Source organism: Phodopus roborovskii, unplaced genomic scaffold (genome assembly GCF_943737965.1).
Source record: "Phodopus roborovskii unplaced genomic scaffold, PHOROB, whole genome shotgun sequence".
Taxonomy (NCBI): domain Eukaryota; kingdom Metazoa; phylum Chordata; class Mammalia; order Rodentia; family Cricetidae; genus Phodopus; species Phodopus roborovskii.
Window position 1 is genome coordinate 9138877 of NW_026126407.1, and position 26011 is coordinate 9164887.

At 40.3% G+C, this 26011-nt stretch overlaps 1 protein-coding gene across 1 annotated transcript in view; it reads right to left on the bottom strand.

Annotated features, from left to right (window-relative positions):
* Positions 1–26011, bottom strand: part of Ankfy1 (ankyrin repeat and FYVE domain containing 1) — a 56761-nt gene that overhangs the window by 30327 nt on the left and 423 nt on the right. Inside the window, exons 2-7 of the mRNA XM_051180066.1 lie at positions 16639–16831; positions 14456–14574; positions 13206–13341; positions 7331–7454; positions 5556–5705; positions 3672–3837 (exon numbers count right to left, since the gene is read on the bottom strand). Coding sequence (XP_051036023.1) covers positions 3672–3837; positions 5556–5705; positions 7331–7454; positions 13206–13341; positions 14456–14574; positions 16639–16831 — 888 coding nt within the window. The remainder of the gene's footprint in view (positions 1–3671; positions 3838–5555; positions 5706–7330; positions 7455–13205; positions 13342–14455; positions 14575–16638; positions 16832–26011) is intronic.

Below are 26011 nucleotides of genomic sequence, written 5' to 3' on the forward strand. Positions count from 1 at the left end.
GATAGTTGTATTCAGAAAACAGCCAGAAACCTTCATCATTAAGATAACACAAGCCATATTCAATAGTCCTTGTTTTAAAATTTACTACAAATAATTCGTCAGGAGAGTCCAGGTTATTGCAGGTTTTTTAGTAGAAAACTAGAATTGTTATGAAAGGAGTCATCATCTTGCTTAGGTCAGACTAATCAGGAGGTCAGACTAATCAGGAGATGTTAACAATATCCTATGTGGGTTTTCTATGGCCTTACAGACCTGACACCACCGAATTCTTCTGATAGATGCATTTGCTTAGTAAGACGACCACTAATGCTGTGTAGATTCTAATGTGCATCTTCAAGTAGACCTAGACCTCATTCATCTATTAAGAACCTCCACCACTCATAATGAATTTAGAAGCAAGGTCAGCACTCAGCCACTGGGTAATGCTCTCCCAGTAACAGCAAGTTGAAGGAGGCAAAGTTAAACAATCCCTCAAAAGAAGTGACAGCACATTCCTAAAAACCAGAACACAGGAGGCAGAGGCAGGAGAACCACTGCAGGTCTGAGATCAGGTTCTACCATGTAGTGTTCTAGGCCAGCCAGTGTTTCAGTGGGACCTCAATGAAAAGAAAGCAATTCCTACCGGGTCTGGTTATGGTACTCCAATGCCAAGGCAATGTAAAGGCTACAGTGTTTATCAGTCAAATGGCAGTCTTGCAATGGGGTGCGTCCCAATCCTGTCTCACTGTGCTAACAATCTAGTAAAGCAGAAAGATCCCTTCCCATTTTATAGACAAGAAAAGTCTATGCAAGTGTGCACAAGTAACTGTCAAAGCAACATATGAGCCAGGACTCAAGCCAAAGTCAGTGTTCTGCCCATACCACACTCCTTTTAAAGTTTGCTATATTTATACTGCAATCCACATAATTCCAGACATTTCATAAATTTAGAATGAAAAATTAAACCACTCTAGAACACACATCAAAATTCTTGGCAATTCCTGTAACTAAGCAATCACCCAAATATTTAATAACTCACCAAAAGAATTCAGCTCCCAGAGAGGAAAGGAACTAATTGTTTTTTTAGTAACAAGTGAATCTGTTTCCAAAATAAACACCTCAGATACTAAACAGAGTGGGAAAGAAGAATTCCCTATGTGGTAGAAACTTTCCCCAGTGAGCACAAACCCAAAGCTAAGTGCTATATGTGCTCTCCACAGCAACCTGCTCTAGAGTTTCCTACCCAGTGATGAGTAAAACTTTCCTCTCTACTAACCAGCAAGAGCAACACTCTACATAGCTCAGAAGGACATTTACCCTAAATCCTTTGCCCAGAAAGGGGAGAAAGCCGCAGCTGCAACATCAACATTCAAATAGTACATTCTAAGGAACAAAAACCATAGCTGAGGGAGCGGCAGGGTAGTCTGTTGAAGAACATCCATTTTTTGGATAACACAACCATAAACATATGCAAATATCTCTGTGTGCTAACTTAGAGGCTTGCACATGTATAACCAAGAGCTGTGCTATACACATGTGCAGCTGCATGCTCCTGCCTGTGTGCATGCATGGAGCCAGAAGAGGCTGTAGGTATCCCCCTCTTATTCTGTCTACTCTTTTAGGCAGCATGTCTCCCTGAACCGAGGGGTTTACACTTTCTCTGACAGACTGGAGGCAGCAAGCCAGGAGGATCTATCTCTGGCCTACCTTGGCAGAGGGGTTAAGGTGTACACACAGGACACCCAGCTTGTTATCTGTATGCTGGGATTAGAAGTCTGCTCCTCATGATTGACTCTTAACCACCAACCCATCTCTCCACTTGTCCTTTATTTCTTATTCTTTTTCATTTATTTATTTATTTCATGTGTATGCACAGAAGTAGGCATGTACATGGCCAGGGCCTGAGTGTAGTAGTCAGATGACAACTTCCCAGTGTCAATTCTCTCCTCCCACCATGTGGGTAGTGGGAATCAAACTCAGATCAGCAGCCTTGGCAGCAGGTGCCTTTATCTTCTGAGCCATCTCTTTGTCCTGCCATTTATTGTCCTTATGACAACCATACTAAACTGGAATGAGACAGACTCTCAAATTAGTTTTAATATGTATGTGGTGTGCTTTCAAGTTTTAGTCACCATTAGTATATCCTTTTATGAGACCTGACAGTTTAGCTCATTGATTGACTGGATGCTTTTTAAAAGCTTTAATTTTTGTAGCTCTTTACATCCCTGAATATCACCCATCCCACATATGACCAGCAAAGACATTCTCCCACTGTCTCTTCCCTCTGGTGACTGTTTTCTTTGTTGTCCAGAAGCTTCTTCATTTTGACTTTGGGAAGTATTTCCTTGCTACTAGAATACTGTTCAGAAAACCCTTACCTATGCCTATATCTTAAGGTATTTTAGCCAAGCCTCTTTCTTGTAGCACAGTGGTTCTCAACCTTCCTAACACTATGACCCTTTAATACAATTTATGGTAGTGACCCCAAACATAAAACTATTTTCATTGCTATTTCATAAGTGTAGTTTTGCTACTGTTAATTGTAATGTAAATATCTGATATGTAAGATAGCTGGTATGTAATCCCAAAGGGGTCAAGACCCACAGATTTAGAGCTGCTGCTCTTACAGTTTCCAAGTTACTAGTCTTACATTTAAGGTCATAAATAATTTTGAAATGATTTTTGTGAAAATGATAGGTAGAGATCAAGGTTCAATCTTCATTAAAGAGGTTGTCTTTGCTCTAGTGTATGTTTTTAATTTTATTATTATTATTATTGGTTTTTCGAGCCAGGGTTTGTCTGTGTAGCTTTGGAGCCTGTTCTGGAACTATCTCTTGTGAACCAGGCTGGTCTCGAACTCACATAGAGCTGCCTGCCTCTGCCTCTCGAGTGCTGGGATTAAAAGCGTGTGCCGCCACCACCCAGCCCAAAGGTACTTCTTAAAGGCTCAAGCCTCTCTTCCTTGAATGCTAGTGGCACTATGAAAAGACAATCTGACAAAGTCAATAATGTTTCAGACCCTCCAACCCAACAATCACAAGCTCTAACCCATGCAGGCTGAGCATGCAAACTCAAGGTCTTTTGGGAATTCCTAGAACTGAGTCTAGGAAGCTACAAATCTATAAATATAGAGAATATATTGTGTACAAAGAAAAATTTGGTGATATGTTGTTTATGATCTAATAAAAGTTGCCTGTAGGTCAGAGTGCAAAGCTAGCCACAGCCACAGAGGCCAGGCAGTGGTGGTGCATGCCTTTAATCCCAGCAGCCACACTAGTTATCCAAAGGCCACACACCTTTAATCCCAGCACTAAGGAAACAGAGGCATATGGATGTCTGTGAGTTTAAGACTACCCTACACTACATGAGAGTAAATCAGTCTAAAAGAGAAACAGAAACAGAGTTTAAACCTTTGATCTCAGCACTTGGGACGACTCCCCCTTAATACCAGCAGTAGAGGAATATAAGGCTGGAGGAGACAGGAGAAAACTGAGGCAGTGTGAGGTTTGGTGAAGACACATGCAGTCTGGAGATACAATCTGAGTACAAGATCACCCCCTTTGGTCAGCATTGGTGAGAACGCTCTAGTGGCTAACTACTTTGCTTCTTTGATCTTCAACATTAACCCTAATATCTGTTCTGGATTTTTATTATTCATGCTACAGAAAAATGTAAAATTCATTTCTCCTCACCTCTTTGGATTCCTTTATGTAACAAGCTCCAGCCATTCTTGTCTACCATGTCCACATCAGCTTTATGACTAACCAGAGTGGTGGCAATACTCTCTAGTCGCCGTGAAAGAGCCAGGTCTAATGCAAGATCTCCATTGTGATCCACTTCATTCAGCTTCCCAGGGAGCTGCACAGAGAAGCAGGGAAACCAGCACTCAAAAAACACAACCTACTTTAACCTTTTCAAACTGAAAACCTCTTTTTTTTTGAGACAGGATCTCAATAGGTAGACCAGGCTCAAACACCAGAAATGGCCTTTCTCCCATAAATGTGTATGTCATCACACTTCTTACACAAAATGCCAACTCTAAAGCTACAGCACTGCTTAGTCCCCAAATTCAATGTCATTCACAGACTTTCTATCAGGCCTCCGGAGAGCACATGCTATCAGTAGCATACAAACAATAGTGATTAATTAGCAAATGGCAACAATGTGAAAGGTGATTAAAGGACCACAGGGAAAATGCAAATAGCATGGAGGGGGATAGATGGGATGACAACACACAATAATTCAGGACATAAGACACCACAAACAAGCCAGCATGAAGAACTTTATGGAAAAAGAGTTAAGAAAGGTGGCTTATTAGTCTTTTTTTTTTTTTTTTTAAATCACAAACACCTATGATAAACCATATTTCCATTTTCATTCCTTTGAAGGCAGAGTAGTATGCAGAATAATACCCTCCAACCCCATCCTACAGATGTTCATGCTCTGATTACCAGATGATATGAGCATGTCAATGTATATGGCAAAAGGTGCTACTGCAGATGTGATAAGGCTAAGTACCTTGAGCTAGGGAGATCCTAGACCAGTCAGGGCCCCACTTTGAGACAACATTCATTCTTAAAAGTGAAACAGGACAGTAGAAGAATAGGTCATTAAAGAGTCAAATTAGGACTTGACCTGTCACTGTTGGCTTTAAAGATGGAAGCAATGCTTCTTTGAAGTTAAGGACTGTAGGGACATCTAGAAGCTGACAACAGTCTTCAGCTCACAAGAAAATGGAGGCCTTGGACCACTAGAGAATTCTGCCAACACCTCCATAAAACACCATATCTACAAACAACTTGATTTTAGTCTTGTGACTTCTGGCTTGGACTTCCAACAGGAAATACTAACAATTAATAAACTGATGTGTTGCTATTACTATTTAAACAGTATTACTTTATGTGCCCGAGTGTTTTGCCTGCATGTAGTGTGTGGATGAGATATGTGCCTGATGCCTCCAGAGGTCAGAAGAGGGTATTGGGTTCCCTGGGAATGGAGTAACAGATGGTTCTGAGCAGCTATGTGGGTGTTCAGAACCAAACCCGTGTCCTCTGTGAAAGCAAGAAGTGCTCTCAACCAGCCAAGACGTGTGTTGGTTTGGGGCACTGAATTTGTAGAAACTTGTTTTGTTAAGAAATGAAAACAAAGACTAGGGCCTGAAGTCAGGTACTGCTGTAACAGCCATCTGGAAATGTGAATGTGGCTTTGGACTGTCCTAAGACTAATGAATTCTGAGGAACAGAACAGAGAATACTCAAAAGCAACCTGTATATGTCAGAAGTACTTTCATAGAATGTACAATGACAGTGCAGATGGAAGCAAGGAATCTAAATAGCATTAAGATTTGGGGGAGGGGAGGGGCTGGAGAGATGGCTCAGTGGTTAAGAGCACTGCCAGAGGACTCAGATAATTCCCAGCACCCATAAGGCAGCCCAACAACTGTCTCTAACTTCAAATCTGACACCCTCACACAGGCATATAGGCAGGTAAAATACCAATGCAAACGAAATAAAAGTAAGTTATTTTTTAAAACTTGGGGAGAGACTAGAAAAGAAATGGAAATATTTCTACCATACCTGGGAATCCATTTCAATCAAATAGAGGAAGACCACATCTTCTCTCTCCACTTTAATAGCTTTATGTAATGGGTATTCTGTCTTGGATTTGATCATTTTGTATAACAACTGAGCACTCATACTACTGAAGTCTTCTTTTCGCAAGTCATCCTAAGGATTAAAAACAATGAAAAGTGTTAATAATAACAACTGTCATTTATTAAGCATATGTCGAGCCCTACTTTAAAACCTTAACATTTTCCAACTACTTCAATCGTTGCTTGCTTTACAGAAGGAAGTGAAGCTATGGAGGCAAGAGAGCTCACACAAAGTCTGACAGTGAGAAAACGCCTGAGTCAAGATCTGTATTTAAGAGGCACCACCTTTCTAGTGGTATTGGGGATCAAATCTAGGGCTTCATGCATGCTACTTAAGCATGCATGACAGCTCTGTTGGACCTCAGACACTGGACAGCTGAACATCAATACTGACCTTCAACAGGAACCAAGCCATGTAGGAGCCCTACCATGAGCTTAGAGTCCTTTTCCTACTAAGTCTACAAAGGTGGCAATTTCAAAACAAATCAGAACTGCAACAGTTTACCGAGTCACAGCTGTTCTCCACAGATGTAGCCCTATCAGCAAGGGAAGGCTACCACTCTGTCAGTTCTTTAAAGCTAATTTTCAACAAATGTCTTTAATCCCAACATTCAAGAGACTGCACGGAGGCAGGGTTGTGCCTTAAGTTTGAAACCAGTCTGAATTACACAGTGGGTTCCAGATCAGTCTGGGCTACAGAATGAGATCTTATCTCAACAATAAGTCCACTTTTCTAGTGGTATTGGGGATCAAATCTAGGGTTTCATCCATGCTAGTTAAGCATTGTATCACTGGGCTGTATTCTCAGCCCTTTAATTTTTTTTTTTTTTTTTTTTTTTTTTTGAGAAAGGGTCTTTCTCAGCTAAGTTCCTCAGGCTTTTCTTGAACTTGCTTTGCAGCTCAGACCATGAACTCAGCATCCTCCTGCCCCTTAGCCTTCTCAGCAGTTGGGGTTATAGGTCCATACACTAAACACGCACACACAATTCTGTTAGAAATCTTTCTTTAGAATTCCAAGACTCCTCCCATAACGTTGTATATAAAGCAATCACAGAAGCTAATTCATCCAACAACATTTGATTGTTGTTTTATTTATTATTTATTTATTTAGTTGGGGGGGGAGCTTGGGAGGAGACAGGAGCATCCCTAGGGCTCACTGACTGGCTGGACTCACCTAATCGGGAGTTCTAGGCCAGTGAGAGACCCTGTCTGAAAATATGGTGGATGGTACCTGAATAACTCCACCAGAGGTTGTCCTCTGGCTTCCACAAGCACATGTGCGTCTGCATACACATAAAATATACAAAATCAAGCTGTAACAAAGAAATGTAAAGCCTGTTATTTCTAATAAAAGCCCAAGAAAAGGAGCTGAAGTTTAAGAATGCCTCTTCCAGTGGAGGAAGCTCTTCCGTGGGCAGCTGCATGCTGGGTCCCAGTTTTTCAAGGGTGACACTAAAATATTCCTCTGGACATCTGTTCCTGGACCTCAGCTACCTCTGCCTGGTCCACTCTAAACCCTCAGAACATTTCCAGAACAGAAAGAGGCCTCACAGATCATCTAAACCAACTGCTTATTTTTCAAGACCACAAACAGCAAAGACCATGTGTCAGAGAGGTAACTGCAGAAGTAGAGCTCACACTGGGATCTCTGGCTGCCAATGTGAGAGCTCTGCCCACACCTCTCCATCTGTTACTCACCCAATGACTTGCAATAATTTCTGCACAATAGTTCATCAGTGTGCTGGCATTTAATTCCTCTGCAGTTTGGTAGAAGCGAATACAGTTCCTAACATTCACCAAAGACATAACACCCTTCTCACATCTGTAAGAGAGTTTCCATTAATGATGAACAGTATTAGTAAGACAAATATATTCATAAATAAAACAAAGTTAGTGACTGAGGCACTAACCATGACTACTAAAACTAAGGTGTAAGACTGAACATCAAATGTATGAATTTTTACTTACTGAAATTAATTTTTATTATAATTTTTCCTAAAATTGATCACACATATTTTTAATTTGAGACAGGATGTCTCATTATATAGCCCAGGCTAGCTTTGAAGTCAGGCACCTCTTGCCTCAGCCTGGGATTACACTGTGCTTTGCAGTATTGTACTAAACAGTATATTACACTACAATGTTCTGAGCAGAATCAAAATAACCTGGAAAAAAAAAAATGAAGCTTAATACCTCAACGGCCTCAAAAGTAATCACCTGAAACTTCTTGATTACATGCACAGGCCATTTTGCAATCAAACATTAAACAGATGGCTTCAGATTGGCACTGAACTGTATGGAAGATGCCTGCAGATTCCTGACAACTCTCTATTATGCTAACGTTATTACTCTCAAAGTTTCAAATATCAGGCTTATGCTTAATAAATACCCCTTTTAAAAGTCCTCCCAAAAGACAAATATTTGTTTTGTATAAACTGTAATTCATAGGGCTAGAGAGATGGCTCAGAGGTTAAGAACACTGGCTGTTCTTCCAGAAGACCCAGATGCAGTTCCCAGCACCCACATGCAAGTTCACAATCACCTAACTTCAGATCTAAGTGATTCAAAGACCTCTTCTGACTTTCATGAGTACTGCATTTATGTGGTGCACAGACATATATGCACTAAAAACATTTATACATATGTAATAATAATAATGGTAATGATTACAATAAGTGAATAAACTATAATAGTAGAATAAATAGTAGAATATTTGTCTAGGATGTATTTGTATTTGGGAGGCCTTGGGTTCAATCCCTATGGGGTGTGGGTGGTAGAAAAGCAGGTATATATGAATTGAACAGATAGCTCAGTAGCTAAGAACAGTCGTTCTTCCAAAGGACTTAAGTCTGGTTCCCAGCACATGTTCACAATTGCCGGTGACTCCAGTTCCAGGGGATCTGGTGCTCTCTTCTAGTCTCCCCAGATACCTACCCCATTCACACATACATATACACATAAATAAAAGATTCACAAATAAATATAATTCAATAAACTACACTTTAAAGGAGAACCACCCAAAATAGCTATAAGAATTATTATGAGTCAGATTTAGTGTACAAGAGGCTATGGTTTCCACCCTGAGTACCACACACAAATCAGACCATAGTGTACCAAAAGGAAATTGGGCACAATGGGCATCTCCACAAAGCCAGGCAACAACACTTGATAAAAAAAAAAAAACTAACAAGAGTATCTACTGTGGCACAAAGTTGTCTCCACATCCTAGCATACAAGATACAGAATTTACTCTATGACAGAATTCCTGGGAGCCTTATTGTGTCTCCCACAGAATGAGGCCTCCTGAGAAAGGAGGCTAAGACATGTTCCTTCAATCAGATTCACCTCCAAGGGTAGGCACAGAGCTCCAGTGGTAAAATACTCATAAACCCTCATCTACCACTGCTTCTCCTTTCCCATTAGCCTCAACAAAAACTGTTCTAATCACATAGCAGAACTTAGTAGTGAGAGAAAAATGAAGCCTTTGTAGTCCTGTCTCCCCTTCTATGACATAAGGATGGTACTTGATCTCATAGGTGTTGGGATTCTAAGGGTCTCCAGATGGAGGATGTACTCGAAGAGCACGAGACACTTGAAGGTTCGCTCCTTAGTTTACATTTCCTCTCTCCTCACCACTCCCTTCTGAGGCCCAATATCTTTCCTGAAGGAAAATGGAAAAGAAATATTGGAAACTTTAACAAAGAGCAAAATTTCAAACCTTCCAAGTTAGACTAGGTCAGAATCAAGAACACAGCCATTTTCCATCAATAGGAAATAAGCAACTATTTTGTATCTGTCCTTAGCTGCTCCATCTTTAATTAACATTGCTGATTTGGTGCAAAGAAACACTTCTCCCAGGGCCCTTTAAAAATTAATTTAGGTCTGGTTGTAATAGCACCTGAGAGGCAGAGGCAGCCAAGCCAAGGCTACGTGGTGAGACCTTGTCTCCATCCTCCCTGGCAAAAGTGAGTTTCGGGGATCAAACTCAGGTAATCACATTTGTTTAGTAAGGGCTTTGGCCTCCTGAACAATCTAACCAACCCTCTCACAGCATTTTTAAAAGAAGTTAAAATCAGTATGTAGACATGTTACAATAGGAACAAAAATTTTGGGTGGTAGTGGCCACACCTTTAATTCCAGCACTTAGGAGGCATAGGCAGGCAGATCTCTGTGAGTTCAAGGCCCCAGATTGAGGCAAGAAAGATTGTCAAGAGTTCAAAGCAAACCTGAGCTACAAACTGAATCCAGGGACCCTGGGCTATAATGTATAACACTATCTTACAAGTAAAACAGTATATTCCTAAACCTCAGTTCTCTGTACCACTGGAATTTACAAGTACACATCACATCACAACAATGGGTGACAAAGTCCTTCTAACCTGACCACAACTATGGAGTAAGTGTTGCAGGAGAAAAAAAATCCTCCTTTCAGAGGGATGGAGCTTGCAGTGCCAGATATGATGGATGGTCTTGCTATAACACTGTCCTAGCAGCAGGTGGCCTACTGTACAGAAAGAGCGCAGGAAGTCCCAGCTCACATCTGCAGAGCACTTTACACACTTGTACAGACAAACCTGGACTCTGAAAATTATATTCTCTTCCTTCTTGACACCAAGGGACTTGGACGTATTTCATAACAACAGATGTTTTCTTAAAAATCACAAACTTCATATTCACTCATTTGAATCCCTAGAGAGCCTATAACTCTCTAGGCAATGTGGATTGCCTATAACTAAAAACTGATTTGACTTATACAACAAAAGAGCACATACTTTTATTTTAAAATTTAAGTTGTCAGTTCAAACTTCATCTTTGAAAAACATCAAGGCACGCTAGTTTTCCTCTGGATGAAAAATATTTGTTATTAGTATATTTTTATAATTTCATGTCCATAAAGAATACAAAGACACAAAATGATCTAATTTGTTTTTAAACATTTTTCAAACAGAATCTCACCATATAATCCTGGTTGTCCTGGCACTCACTTTGTAGACCAGACTGTACTCAAACTGATAAAGATCCATCTTTCTCTACTTCCAATTTGCTGGGATTAAAAGCATGTGCCACCATGCCTAGCAAAGATTTATTCATTATTTTTATGTGCATATGTGTCTATGTGAGTCCATATGCATGTAGGAGCCCAAAGAGACCAGAAAAGGGCATCAGAACCCCCAGAAAATAGAGTTAAAGATAATTGTGAGCCCCTGGGAATCAAACCTGGGTTCTCTCCAAGAGCTAAATCTGATCCATACTTCTAGCCCATAAATCTGATCTTCAAAGTAAAAGCAGGCACTCCACAAAGTCCTGTCTGTCTCCCCACTTTAGTTTTTGAGATAGAGTTTTTCTGTGTAGCCCTAGTGGTCCTGAAACTAGCTCTGTAAATGAACAAGGCCATCCTTGAATTCAGTAGTTATCTGCCTGTTTTTGCCTCCCAATACTGGAATTAAAAACATGTGCCACCACACCCAGATAGTTTTCTGGTTTTTATATCAACTCATGTGAGAAGTGAGAACTACAGAGAGAAAAACATAGATGAATAATGGTTGGGTTGTAGATGACTAGCATTTTCTTTATATAATTGTTTTCCAAATTGCATACACCGAATATGTATTTATAATCAGGAGAAATACTGTCATTTTTATAACATACTCTTTTGTAAGAGAATTTTCTGATAGCATTAAAAATAATGCTTTCTGTGGTAGTTAGAATATAATTGGTCCTCATAGGGATTGGCACTATTAGGAGGTTTGGCCTTGTTGAAGGAAGTACATCACTGTTGGGGCAGGCTTTGGGGTCTCTTTTGCTCAGTGTCACAGTTTACTTCCTGATGGCTTCAAGAAAAGGACCTTCAGCTACTTCACTAGCACCATGTCTGCTTACATGCCATCATGCTTCCCACCATGATGATAATGGACTGAACCTCTGAACTGGAAGCCTCCACCTCAATCAAGTGTTTTGTTTACAATAGTTGTGGTCATGGTGTCTCTTCACAGCTTTAGAAAACCTTAGACACCTACTTTTTCAAGACAGGGTTTCTTTGTATGGCTTTGGAGTCTGTCCTGGAACTAGCTCTGTAGACCAGGCTGACCTCACAGAAATCCGTCTGCCTCTGCTTCCCAAGTGCTGGGATTAAAGGTGTGCACCACCAACACCCAGACGGCACCTACTTCTTCATCAATTTAATTAACATTTCCAAACCATCAGGACCTCTCACAGAAATTAGTGCCACTGGCTTCACATTGAACTGCCTGCATTTGCCAAAGCTTCTTGACTTACTATCTTAGATGTGTCATTACTCTGCCTGACAGGAATGGGCACTCTTGTAACCTCATTAAAAGCCAGCATTCTAGTCTTGGTCTCTTCCATCCCAGATCTTAAGAAAGCTGTGAGGAACAAGTTCATATCCACATCCAACAGTACATATTTGAGCATCTGGTAATGTTGATTGTTAAAAAGCCTAATAACTCAATAAACAACAAATATTTTAATTATAAAATTCATTATATCAATATCAATAATTGATACAAACCCCAGAACATTTTTATTAAAGCAATTTAAATTATAAGCAAGTCTGATATGGTCAATGAGAAAGCTCAGGATAGCTGAAGAAAAGAAAAATAATCTAATTAAAATAAGTATGGCATTACTCCTAGGTAGTTCAAAAACTTACTAAATAAATATAATAATTAGCTAGAGTACCTCAATATTAAAGTTAGTTGAGATAACAATTTAGCCCTATACACCTTGGACCTGTTTATGTTCAAGTTAGATTTAGATAGTAAAACAATTCTGTGTGTACTCAGAGCTGCAGCTTTTCTCTTCAAAAATGTCATCTTTTGAAGCCACATATCTCTGACTATCTGTAGAATAAAATTAGTTTGATCCTATGGTTTCCTCATACAGAACGTTTAACATTTTTCTGGAGTCAGATGCTGCCCGGACAGACTGTATTTTTAATGGCTGTATTGTTAGGAGATATCTACCAGAGAAGATCACTTGGACATGGGTTTAAGCGGAGTCTTTATTAGCTGGCCTGCAGCTACACTGGGTGTTTGGGACCCAAGCGTAGTTCCCAGGCCCACATCACTGAGAAATGCACTATAAAAACATACTGTGGCAGTTCCCTGGGACCTAAAAAGCAGTTAACTTCAATGAAGTAATACAAAATTTACGGAACCATATACTCTCTGGATTAATATTAAGCACTAAAGTGCTTCCAAAAAGGAGTATATAACTAAAGACTTCATCTGCTAGATCTATCCAAAGACAGAATAAAACGCAGATGAAAACAGGATGAAAGGCTAAGTCAAGAATCTGACACTGATTCTGTTATTCCAATATTCAGTTGTCAGTTTACACAATTACAAAATCTCACATAAGAATAATCTAGTAGAAGAACAACAAACTGGCACCACAAAATTTAGCTTCCCGTAACACAAAGCAAGAGAGAGATCAGTCTCTCCCACACCACCTTTACAGAGCCCCTAGCAGCTTTCCACATGTCAGAAATACTTGCCACAATTTTGCTTCGCCACCACTTTGCAGAGCCTTGAGCACATCTGTTGTGACCTACCTCTCCCTAAGGAGCTGGAGCTGAAAGCGATTGGCCAGTTTCATCAACTCAGTCAGGAACACATCATCCTCTCTGAACTCTAACTCATCAGTATAGATCCAGCGAAGCATGGTCATTGTCACCTCAGGATTCGCATCTAGTTAGAAAAAGAAAGTAGATGACACGAAGGAAGTAACCCCGAAACCTGTGGTTAGAAAAGCTGTATACCTAACTCAAGGAGATACACTGTAACAGGCCCCCACACCTTAGTAGGCCCCCAGACCTTGGCATAACTGACACCATGATGCAATTATCATTCAGGCCTTGGAACCTAGCACATAGGCAACCAACACCTGCCAAAAAGAGAATAAAGACCTATGTTCTGTTAAGACCTACATTTATTAACCTTGCTTTTTGGCTTGTGCAATTCCACTTCTGACTAACTGTCCTTACTAACTGAGGTGTGTCATCCCAGGATATGGCTTTTTGGATTTAAAACCCCATCTTGATAAAGGCTTGGAACTGCACTTGGGTCCCAAACACCCAGTGTAGCTGCAGGCCAGCTAATAAAGACTCCGCTTAAACCCATGTCCAAGTGATCTTCTCTGGTAGATACCTCCTAACAATACAGCCATTAAAAATACTGACAGTCCGTCCGGGCAGCATCAGACTCCAGAAACTGTATGAGGAAACCATAGGATCAAACTAATTTTATTCTACAGGTAGTCAGAGATATGTGGCTTCAAAAAATGACATTTTTGAAGAGAAAAGCTGCAGCTCTGAGTGCACACAGATGAGCTGCAGCCTGTGTGATAAAGACCTTCCATGCAGGCATGTTCATTCTTGGTGTGAATGGAACATGCACATGCATCTGCTTTTATGAACTGAGGGCTTCAAGTTAAACCTTAGAAATTGTCATAAAGACAGTTCACCCACAACAGAGAAACACAAAAGAAATGTTCTCCTAAATCCAGGGGATCAACACCTATTCTTGTACAACACTGCTCATGTGTTAGCCACCCAGCACCCTCCTTATAGCCCAATTCAAATCTCTTCTGCAGCATGCACATAGAGCAGCTACTTTGTTATATTCATGGCCCTGGCCTGAAATGATTTATTTGGTAACTGTAGTGGCATCTTGCAAGGTTTAAATGAGTTCAGGTAACAGTTCAATACTTCTCCCAGAGCATAAGCTCTGAGACAGAGACATATATAACTTTCTGCCAAGAGGTCTTGTGCATTAGTTCTGTGTTTTGGTGAGTCAGACTCACCTGACAAGTCTAGCTCCTCCGTGGAAGACAAGTTGGCCAGACTCCAGCTATCACTTCGGGCAGCCAGGACAAACTTGTGAGCACTGATGTACCTATCCCCAACCTTGATCTTCAAGTCACTGATGAGGAAAATATTCAAAGATACAGAAAGAAAAATGTCATCATAACTAGATAAGCTAGGAGTCCCACTTGACAAATATATAGATAATGATTATCAACCTGAATCTGCTAAAGAAAAAATGATTCACAATGGCATTTCCACACACTGAACCATGTTTACATGTTGCTGGGAATATTTTAATTTCTACCTCAATTCCATGGGATGACCTACTCTCAAAAACATCTGACAGAACTCTTGTGACAAACCTACAAACTAAGCAGGATGATTAATAGTCACACATACAATATAAGATGCCTTATGCAGGATGTATCAAAATAAACCACCAGCGTGAGAGATGTGGACAGCTCAAAGCTCTGAGGCTGTGCTATTGCTTTGTTCCATAATAACGCCCAGCAATGTAAAATAGACTATGAACAAACTAGTAGCCACAAAGCAGTCAAGAACACAAAACCTAATACCTGCACTCATGTCTCCATCAGAAACATTAATGATACCTAACATTAGCCACTTAATATTCAATTATCAAGAAAAGAGGTTGGGGCTGGGTGGTACTTTCATATAACCTCAGCATACTGGGATCACAAGTTTGAAACAAATCTGGACTATAACAAGACACTGTCTCAAAAGAGCAAACATGAAAGGGAGGGAGGGATATTTCCTACATACTATTATATTTTTAAAAATTCCCCAAAAAAGATATGTACATTTACTATGAAATGTCAAATGCTAAGGAAGAAAGGCTTCTAGGCAATTAACTGAAACATCATGATAACCCACTGTGCTGACAGGATTGGGCCACATGGGTGGCCATGTTGGCAACAAACATAGTGACAACATGTGACACGTAGCAAAACTGCAGCATTGGAGAAGCAATGGGAAAAGGATCAAAAATTCAAAGTTATCCTTGACCACAACCAAGTTCTTCACTACCCTGGACTACCAGATACCTTGTCACAAAAATAAATGAATAGCTGGGTATAGTAGCACATGCCTTTAATTCCAACATTCACTAAAGAGAAGGAGGTCTGAGTTCAAGGCCAGCCTAGTCTACACAGCAGGTTCCAAGTCAGCCAGGTCTACACAGTGAAACCATATTTCAAAAACCAAACAAACAAAATAAATAAATACTATGCTAATAATCAATCTTTTGTATGTGCCCACTATTCTAAGAGTTTTAACATCTATGTATTCTTTACTCTAGCCCTAAACTGAGTAGTTCTGACCATCTGTTGTTACAGACCAGGAACCTAATGCCATATGTGAAGCCAAAGGGCTAGCAAGTAGCATAGAGGGCTTTAAGGAAGACTGACATTTTGAGTCACAAAGGTACACTGCTCATCTTTTTCATTGGTGTGGTATTGGTTTGTGTGTATGAGGGCACAGGCGAGCATGCAAACAGGTGTGCACTTAGGCTAGGCTTGCTTGACAGTGAGCCCCAGAGACTACTCTCTCTGTCCTCCAAAGACTGGGATTTTAAGTGCCTGCCATGAGGCCCAAATTTTTTCACTTGGGTTCTTGGGATCAAACTCAAGTCTTCACGTACCTTACTGGCATCAGCCCAACTCTTACTTTTGTTTTATGAGATGAGGACTCAGTCTAACATAGTCCACACGGAACTGGACCTCACTATGTAGCTGAGGCTGCCCTCAAACTCATGATAATCTTCTTCTCAGTCTCCTTAGTACTGAGATTAAAAATGTGAGCTACCATATGTGGATCAATGCTAATAATTTTGATTACAGAAAAATAAATTTGGCAAGAAAATGAATGAGAAGCCAGGCCTAGTAGTACAAGTAAGTCTAATCCAGCCTACAAGAGACTCAAACAGGAGAAACACAAGTTCAATGACAGCCTGGCCAGCCTAGCAAGACCCTGTCTCAGAACACGGTGACAGAAACAAGAGCTGAAGATACAGTTCAGCAATGCAGCACTTATCTAGCATATGAAAGTCCCTGTTTCAATCCCAAAGAATGCAAAATAAGAGAGAATGAGAAGATCCTGTAACATGTCTCAAGTGGCTAAGGATGACATAAAAGGTCCAGTTCTGGTTCTGGAAGCTCACCTGTACTGCTCCTGCTCATAGAGACCTGCCACTATTGCCAGCAAGCGGCTGATGAAGGACTCACTGCTACTCTCCTTGTTTGCCTGTGCAGCCAAAAGCGTGCATCTTTTTTCCGTCTCTGCCAGTTTCTTCTGCAACTTGACATACTCTTGTCGAAGAAGCATCAAATGCTTCTCCAACTTGGCCACCTCCTCTGCAAAGCAAACAAAGAATGTTTACATGGCAGCTGCAAGGCAAATCTTATTCACCATACTCTAGCCATATGGTCTACTATCTCTGTATAATCTGAGAGAATCAAATAGGACTTTGTAGGCTGGCAAGATGGATCAGTCTATAAAGGCACTTACTGGCAAGTCTAAGAACTTGAGCTCAATTGCTATGACCAACATGACAGAAGGAGAGAACCTACTACTGTGTCTTCTGACCTCCATAACACACATTATAACATGTATGTGCCTACCTAGCTACATACATGCACGTGCGCGCACACACACACACAAATAACAATGAAAAATGCATTTGAAAAGAAGAGGCCCAGTGAGATGGCTCAGCAGAGCCTGACAATTTGAGTTTAATCCCCAGGACCCACATGGTAGAAGGAAAAGAACCATCTCCCTTAGGTTGTCCTCTGACCTCCACTCTCTCATATGGCATGGACTTGGGACATTCACATGCACACATACATACATACATACATACATACATACATACATACATACACACACAACTATAAAAAAATTAAATAAGCAGAATATAAAACTATATGCTTTATAATTCCAATTCAATATATTCACATATGTGCAGAGTAAAAAGCAAATTAAATACTACCAAATAGCAAGTCTTGCTGAAAAGGATTTTTCTTTGCACTTCCTGATTGTACTTTATAACAAACATGTCCTTCTCTCATAATTTAAAAGTGCTTTAGCCTGGTGGTGGAGGCATACAATTTAATCCCAGCACTCGGGAGGCAGAGGCAGGCAGATCTCTGTGAGTTCAAGGACAGCCTGAGTTACAGAACAGTCAAAATGTTACACAGAGAAACTGTCTTGTAAAATTATTTAAAAAAAAAGTGTTTCAAAAGATGTGTTTAAATGCTAATAGACTATGATCTTCATAATATACATACATGTATGTATGTATGTGACTGTTTTTTCTACTCTTCTAGATACTCAAAAATGCCTGAAGTGAAGAACTAATGCCCACCCAGCCTCAGGTATAAATCAGTATCTCCAGGAAAATAAACTTGGAAAAGCACTTACAAGATGACAACAGTAATATTTTTCTCTAATTCTACAATTGATTTGTCTTACAAATATTGAAAGCAAACATTTCTTTTTAAAAAATGTATTCCTTTTGCTCTTAACCACTGAGCCATCTCACCAGCCTCCAAACAACATTTCTTTTAAAATGCTGGCTAAAAGAAAACAATATTTTTGTTTTGTTTTGTTGTTTTTTGAGACAAGGTTTCTTGGGATAGGCCTGGCTGTCCTTAGAACTCTGTCTGTAGATCAGGCTGGTCTTGAACTCAGAGATTAACCTGAGTGCTGGGATTACTTGTGTCCCACCACCACCTATCAATGAAAACAATACTTAGAATGAACCTGATTTTGAAAAAAATAGAAGAGTTGAACTTAAAATTACACTAAGCACCTTGGGTTAGGATCAGGCCACTAACTCTGAAGAGCTCAAGACTAAATAGCCAAGAAAGTACAACTATTGACCTCCAAGGGGGAAATACTGAGCACAGAGAATTTAGCACCAGAATGGGAAACACACAGATTCCATGTCATAGAACAGGTAAGTCCTGAGGAAGGATAGAAAGAAAAAATTTAGAGGCCCTTCACACTAGAATCTAGTTTACATTCCACACAAGTAATAAAACCAAATTTTTAAGCTGGGTGGCGGTGGTGGTACATGCCATTAATCCCAGCACTCCAAAGGCAGAGGCAGGTGGATCTCTAAGTTTGAAACCATCCTGTTGAGTGAATTCCAGGACAGCCAGGGCCACATAGAAACCCTGTCTCAAAAAGAAAAAAAAAAAAAAAAAAAAAAAAAACACACATAGCCTACAAAAATACTTCTTGTCAAGATATTTCAACAAGGATGGGATTTTTCAAAACATCATATTCTGTTTACATAGGGCCAAAATGTGACCTTGGGTTTAACCCTATGAATGCTCTTATCCCAAACCCCAAAAATACACCTGATAAAACTACCTTAAGATTTCATTTAATAAAGAAATTCTTTAAGATGAATAAGTAAACAAGCTATATGTTCTTCCTTAAAATAAAATAAACACTATTTATTTACTTATTTATTCATTCATTCGTTCATTTATCTTGAGATAGGCGGCTTTCACCATAACATAGCACTCTGATACACAGACCAGGCTGGCTCTGCCTCCAGGGTGCTAGAACTAAAGACATATGCCACCATGCCCCACCCTTCCTTTTCTTTCTTTTGAAGATAGAGTCACAGAAGAGATAAAGAGTGTATGGAAGAGATAATACCCCAGACACCAACATACTAGATGAATTAATTATCAATGGCCTGGGACCTTTGCTGAATGGAGATATACTTCAAACCTGCAGAGTTTTTTTGCTCCCAGCTGTACCAACCTATGCTAACAAAACACTTTTTTTAGAACAGTACTTTTCAACAGAATCTTATATGTGGCACAATATTTTACTGATCTGCCTATCTAGGGAAAGCCACTAGCCACACAGCTGGTGAGCACTTGGAATGTCACTAATGTGGCCAGGTACTAAGTGTTTAATAGCATTTAATTTTAAGTTCAAGTGGGTGTATGTGGCTAGCAATTATTGTACTAACCAGTGAATGGCCAGTCTAAGAATGCCTTCACTTTGTTATTCAATTGTTCCAAGTATTTGCCTGACCAAACACCACTAAAATAATAAAAGTCTATAATAACTATTTAACAAAACACACACACACACACACAATTTCATTCTGTGGGATCTGGAGCAATGACTCCACAGCTAAGAGCATTGGCTAGTTTTTTGTTTGTTTAAATTTATTTATTTATTTATTTATTTATTTACTTTTAATTGCATTGGTATTTAGCCAGCATTTTAAAAGAAATGTTGTTTGGAGGCTGGTGAGATGGCTCAGTGGTTAAGAGCAAAAGGAATACATTTTTTAAAAAGAAATGTTTGCTTTCAATATTTGTAAGACAAATCAATTGTAGAATTAGAGAAAAATATTACTGTTGTCATCTTGTAAGTGCTTTTCCAAGTTTATTTTCCTGGAGATACTGATTTATACCTGAGGCTGGGTGGGCATTAGTTCTTCACTTCAGGCATTTTTGAGTATCTAGAAGAGTAGAAAAAACAGTCACATACATACATACATGTATGTATATTATGAAGATCATAGTCTATTAGCATTTAAACACATCTTTTGAAACACTTTTTTTTTAAATAATTTTACAAGACAGTTTCTCTGTGTAACATTTTGAGTTAGAGACAATTATTAGCTGCCATGTGGATACTGGGGATTGAAACCAGGTCCTCTGGGAGAGCAGCCAGTGCTCTTAACTGCTGAGCTATCTCTCCAGTCCCACCTTGGCTAGTCTTACAGAGAATCCATATTCAATTCTATATGATGGCTCATAGATATCTGTAACTCCAATGTCTTGGCATACTATGCCCTCTTCCAAGTTTCTCGGGCGCCAGACATGCACGCGACACACCTATGTACATGCAGGCAAAACACTATAGACATAAGAATAAAAAAAATTCTTCCCACTACGATGACATCTATGAATCATATCAGCAATCAACATGGCAAGATAATCTTAAGGGTGCAGAAGTGACATGAATACCTTGGCATTAACCAACAGCTCTGTAATTGGATTTAAGACTCATTCAATAAAAGGTAAACTATGCCAGGTACTAGAACCTAGCTAACTACTCAGTGCTAGTGAAGGCATGGTCATTAGAGCAGAATCAACAATCACTAATTTACTAAACCAATAGAATCCTAAGAATCTATGAACATTTGTCCTTATTCCCACAGATAAGTGTAGTCTTCACCCCTCATCAAGGAAGCTTCTCTTTGTAACAGGCAGAGAATCACAACCAATAAAAATGCAGAGTTGTGGAGCCCAGTCCCAATGGATACATCAATAAAATACTCCTGACCCTAAGGCTCAGGGAACATTTTGGAAGAAGGGAACAGAAAGAATTAAGAGTCAGAGGATTGGCCGGGCATGAGTGGCACATGCCTTTAATCCCAGCAGTTGGGAGGCAGGCAAGCAGATCTCAAGCCTGGTTTACAAAGTGAGTTCCAGGACAGCCAGGACTGTTACACAGAGAAACCCTGTCTTGAGGGGGGGAAAAAAAAAAAAAGCTAGAGGATCAGTACATTTGTTGTGAGATTGTGTCTCCTAGTAATTATCAGAAGTTACACCCACAAAGTTTCATGAACAGACTGCCCAAATGTGAGCTGAACAAGGATAACATCAATGGTTATGCCCAAGTGAACATGTAAAAGCCTACAAGGCCTCAAACCTACATAACGAACTATAGGCAACTCAGGAAAGCTGGGAGAGATGGTCTTTTCCAGGGAAGAACACACCAGTTGATTATCCAGTGCCAAACAGTCAGCCCAGAAAACATACATATAAGTAACATTATACACCTGAACAGGTTATATTTAGGAATGTGTGTGTATACCTATACACAATCATACATGCACACAATAACAATAAGAAAATAGGTGATGGGAGGCTTTAGGAGGAAAGGGGAGAAATGTTATTATTTATAATCTTAAAAAAATTTTGTGCTGGGAAATGAGCCAAGACAAGCACTCTACATCTCTAGCTCAATAATTACTTTGTGTGTGTGTGTGTGTGTGTGTGTGTGTGTGTGTGTGTGTGTGTGTGTGGTTTTGCAAGACAGGGTTTCTCTGTGAAACAGTCCTGGCTGTCCTGGAAATCACAGAGATCTGCCTGCCTAGGCCTCCTGAGTGTTGGGATTCAAGGCATGCACCATCACCACCTGCCAAGACTTAAATGTGCTAGAAAAAAAAAGTAGTTGTGGTTTGAGTAAGGATGGCCCCATAGGCTCATATATGAATGCTTAGTCACCAGGGAAGAGAAATGTTTGAAAGGATTATAGGATTAGGAAATGGGGCCTTATAGGAGGAAGTGTGCCACTGATGGTGGGCTTTGAGGTTTCAAAAGCCTGCACCAGGCACAGGCTCTAACTCTGTCTGCAGGTCAGGATGTAGTGTTCTCAGCTGCTGCTTCAGCACCTGCCTACACAACACCATGCTCCTTGCCTTGATGGTAAGAAACTAAGCCTCCGAAACAGCAAGCAAGTCCCAATTAAATTCCTTGGTCATGGTTTCTCTTCATAGCAATAGAATAGCAACTAAGTAGTTTAAAGAAGCCTGGTGTGGTTGGTATACCTGTCTGGCAAAAGAATCATGAATTCAAGGCATGAGCCACAAAAGAAGACACTATGTCAAAAAACAAGTACTAGGTGTTGGTTAGGGCACTCACTCCTAGAAAACTGATGTTTTTTCAGAGTAATGCAGTTGAACCCACTAGTTTACATGGTGTCTTAGTTTGCTTTCTATTGCTGTAATAAAAAACAACATGACCAAAAGCAACTTGGGAAGCAAAGTGTTTATTTGGCTTCCCCCCATCACAATTTATTGAGGGAAGCCAAAGCAGGCATCTGGAAAGAGGAACTGAGGCAGAAGACCTGCAAAAACACTACTTACTGGCTTGCTCCCCATAGCTTGCTTGCTCAGCCTGTTTTCTTATACAACCCAAAACTACTTGCCCAGAGATGGCACTACCCACAGTGATCTGGCCCCTCCCAATCAACCATTAATCAAAAATAAATTAATTAATTAAAATATATATTTACACACACACAGACAACAGACTTGCCTACAGGTCAATATGATGAAGGCAATTACTCAATTGAGATTCCCTCTTCCTAGATATGTCTAAAGTCAATTTGTGTAAAGCTGACAAAAATCAGCACATGTGACAAGAGACTAAAGGTATACCCAAGCAAACTGTTTGAGTGCTAAGTATTTCTTCTATGTTGAGAGCATACTCAATACATGCTCAACCATGGAGTTATACCCGCAGACCCCAAGCAGCTTAAGGGATGATCAACAAATTAACTCAGGCATTCAAGCCTGGACATGATTCTAGGTTGAGAGACCGAACACTAAATAAAACAAGAAAAACTCCTGCTTTGCAGGATTTCCATTCAGGAAAACCCTCTGAAATGAAAACTGAACTGAAGAAAAGCTCATCAGCCATGTAGAGAAATGGCTCTGCAGGGACAAAGACAGGGGTAGAAGCATATTGGAAACACAAGAAGTAAGTTTGATAGGGGTACAGTGAATGAGAGGTCAGAAACAAGTTTCAGCGTAAACTAGGACTCAATCTCTTATGAGACTTCAAGGTTATTTGGAATATACCACAGGAGTTGGAGGGGGAGGGTGTTAAAAACAGAAAAGGCAGGGCTAGAGAAATGGATCAGTGATTAAGAGTACAGGTTGCTCTCCCAGAGGACCTAGGTTCAATTCCTAACCCCTGCAGAGTGGCTTACAACCATTTTTTAAGTTCTGTTCCGAGGATCAGATCCCCCTTTGACTTCCTCCCACATCAGGCATGCACATGGCACCCAAAACATACAGGTAAGCACAACATCCATACACATGAAATAAAAATGTCAAATTTTCTGAAAGGAGAGGCAAGATCCGATTTTGTGTTTAAGATTTTATTACATGTAATCATTTATTTGGAGAGGGACTGTCATATTTTTATTGAGCACTTGAAGTGGGACTGATGTGACAACTAATGGAAGTCAGTTCTCACCATCCACTGCACAGAGAACAAATTCAGGTTAGCCAGACTTGGTGGCAAGCCTGTAACCACAGAGCCATTACCCTGGCCCCGATTTTTATGTTCTTTTTGACAAATGCTTCATGTAGCCCTGGCTGGCCTTGAACCTGCCATACAACTGAGGATAGCCTTGAACTGTTGATTCTCCTGCTTCTGCCTCCCAAGTGTGGGAGCCACTGTATCTGGCAAAGATCAGATTTGTTTTAAAGAGTACATAAGAAACTGAAAAGAGGCTGTGGGTCATTAAACTAAAGGAGGAAAACAGTCAAAGTGGGAAGACCACATGGAAACTTAAAACAGTTCATTTAAGTCTGAAGACAACACAGATTATAACAGCTGCAAAGGTGTACAAAATGGAAATCTCTTTGAGAGGCTGGGTGTAGTAGCACACCCCTTTCATAAATCCCAGAATTCAAGTAACACAGGCAGGTGGATCTCTGTGAGTTCTAAGCCAGCCTGACTTACCCAACAAGTTCCAGGCTAACCAGGGATAAAAGTGAGACCCAGTCTCCAAAAACAAAACAAAAACAAAAACAAAAAATCAATTAGAGTGGACCTGAGTTAAGTATCTGTATTCAGTAAAGTGAGCATTCATAGAAAAAAGAAAGTTTTCTATACAAGTCAGATAAGTTACTATATGGCATGTATACATGGGTTCTCAAGGCTCTGCTTACTATTCCTGGAAAATGATGAACCACATATGAACACCACCATCAAATGAGCAACTACTAGGAAAGTTCCCAGAATATGCTGACAAATAATCTAATTGTCACGTCTCACAAAAATATGCTGTTTGTGTTCAGGAATATCTGAACAGCAGCCAGTTCTGACCATCCTGATTAAAGTACAAGTGGCAACAAAAACACAAGCAACTTAAGTAAGAAATGCCTCACAAAATATCTTTAGATGACTGATTCTATGCATACAAAATGACTTTCATTTAATGAGCTAACTGACCCAGAATGCTTTCCTTGAATTTCCTTAGCTGAACTTCGAAACATCATTTCCAAACAGCCTTAAGTGGAACTTAGGAAACTGGAATATAAATAGGATAAAATGTGAAGTCAGAGTCTAAGATTATCTACCTATCATCTCCCCATCACTTCACCCCTCAAACCAATTTAATCCTGGAGGTGTTTTGTCTGCAGTTAAGATGTATGGTCCACTGGCTGGATAGATGTTTCTAACCACCTCAAGGCAACCACAATCAAACAGTGTACTGATCTCAGCCGGTATGAACTCCCCACAACTGGAACCCAACCTCAAAACACAGTAAATACTCAATAAAACTAATGAATAAGAAACTACACCCTCCACAACCTAAAACTTGGTAATGTATTTCCCCAACACTCAAATTCCCTTCCTAAAAGCACTACACTATTCAGTCTCACATTATGTCTTCCTGAACCTTCCTCCCACATCTTACTGCTGAGTGACAAGGTGCAATTCACTGGCTGCCTCCTGTGCACAATATTCTGTGGTTTGCAGATCATCTAGTTCCTTTTTTGAATAGGGCTTTGTGTATCCCAGGTTGGCTGTGAAGGACCTTAAATTTCTGATCCTTCTGCCTCCAACCTCCCAAGTTCTGAACGAACTACAAGCACACATCACCACACCCAGCTCTTTCAGAAGTCCCTTTGCTTCCTCTTCTTTGGGACAGTGTTCACCTGAGGTGTTGAACGTGGTAGAAAAAGGAAAACTGATTCAGTCCCAGCCATTCTGGGACTGAATTCACTCTGGCCTCAATTCACTTAGCTATAAAGGGCAAATAACATACCTGGCAGGCCTACTTCGTATTACTCTTGAACCTAATCCAAATTAGAGAGGCCTACACAAACTGTCATACCACCCAAATCTCAGATCAAGAAATGATGGTAAATAAAGCTTAGCAAACGAACACACCAAAATAGGACTGGTCTCGATCAAGCACCCTTCAGCCACTCAATAAAGTTCAACAAGAAGTACTCCAACAATGGGGTACACACGGTAAGTACGCAGGATCAACATCACTGTAAGATCCCTGGCAAGTAACTCAACATCTCCCCACTTGTAAAGTTTTGACAAGCAGAAACCCTGCATTAAGGGAAGCTGAATGTGAGAGACCAGGTGCCTTTCCCTGCAGTGTCTAAAGAGTATTCTAGAAAAGAGGATAAGGAACCAGCAGATAAAGGAACGGAGGTCTGGTTTTAATACACCTCTTACGAGCAGTGTGACCTTGGTCAACCCCCTTGCTAAGCAAACCCCTCCTCTTGCCCCCATTGCAAACCTCAAAGAATCTCGGCGCGCCCGCATGCTGGAGCTGCAAAATAGCCCAGAGACTACAGTGCTCGCCCTTCCCCAAAACAAACGCCGTCCAGTTGCAGTCCTGACTCTTCCTGAACCCCCTGCAAGGAAGAATCCCAAGCTCTTCCGCAAGCAAGGGATGCACCCCTTCCGGATGCAGGACCTGCCATGACAGCAGTTTCGATTTCCTAAGAA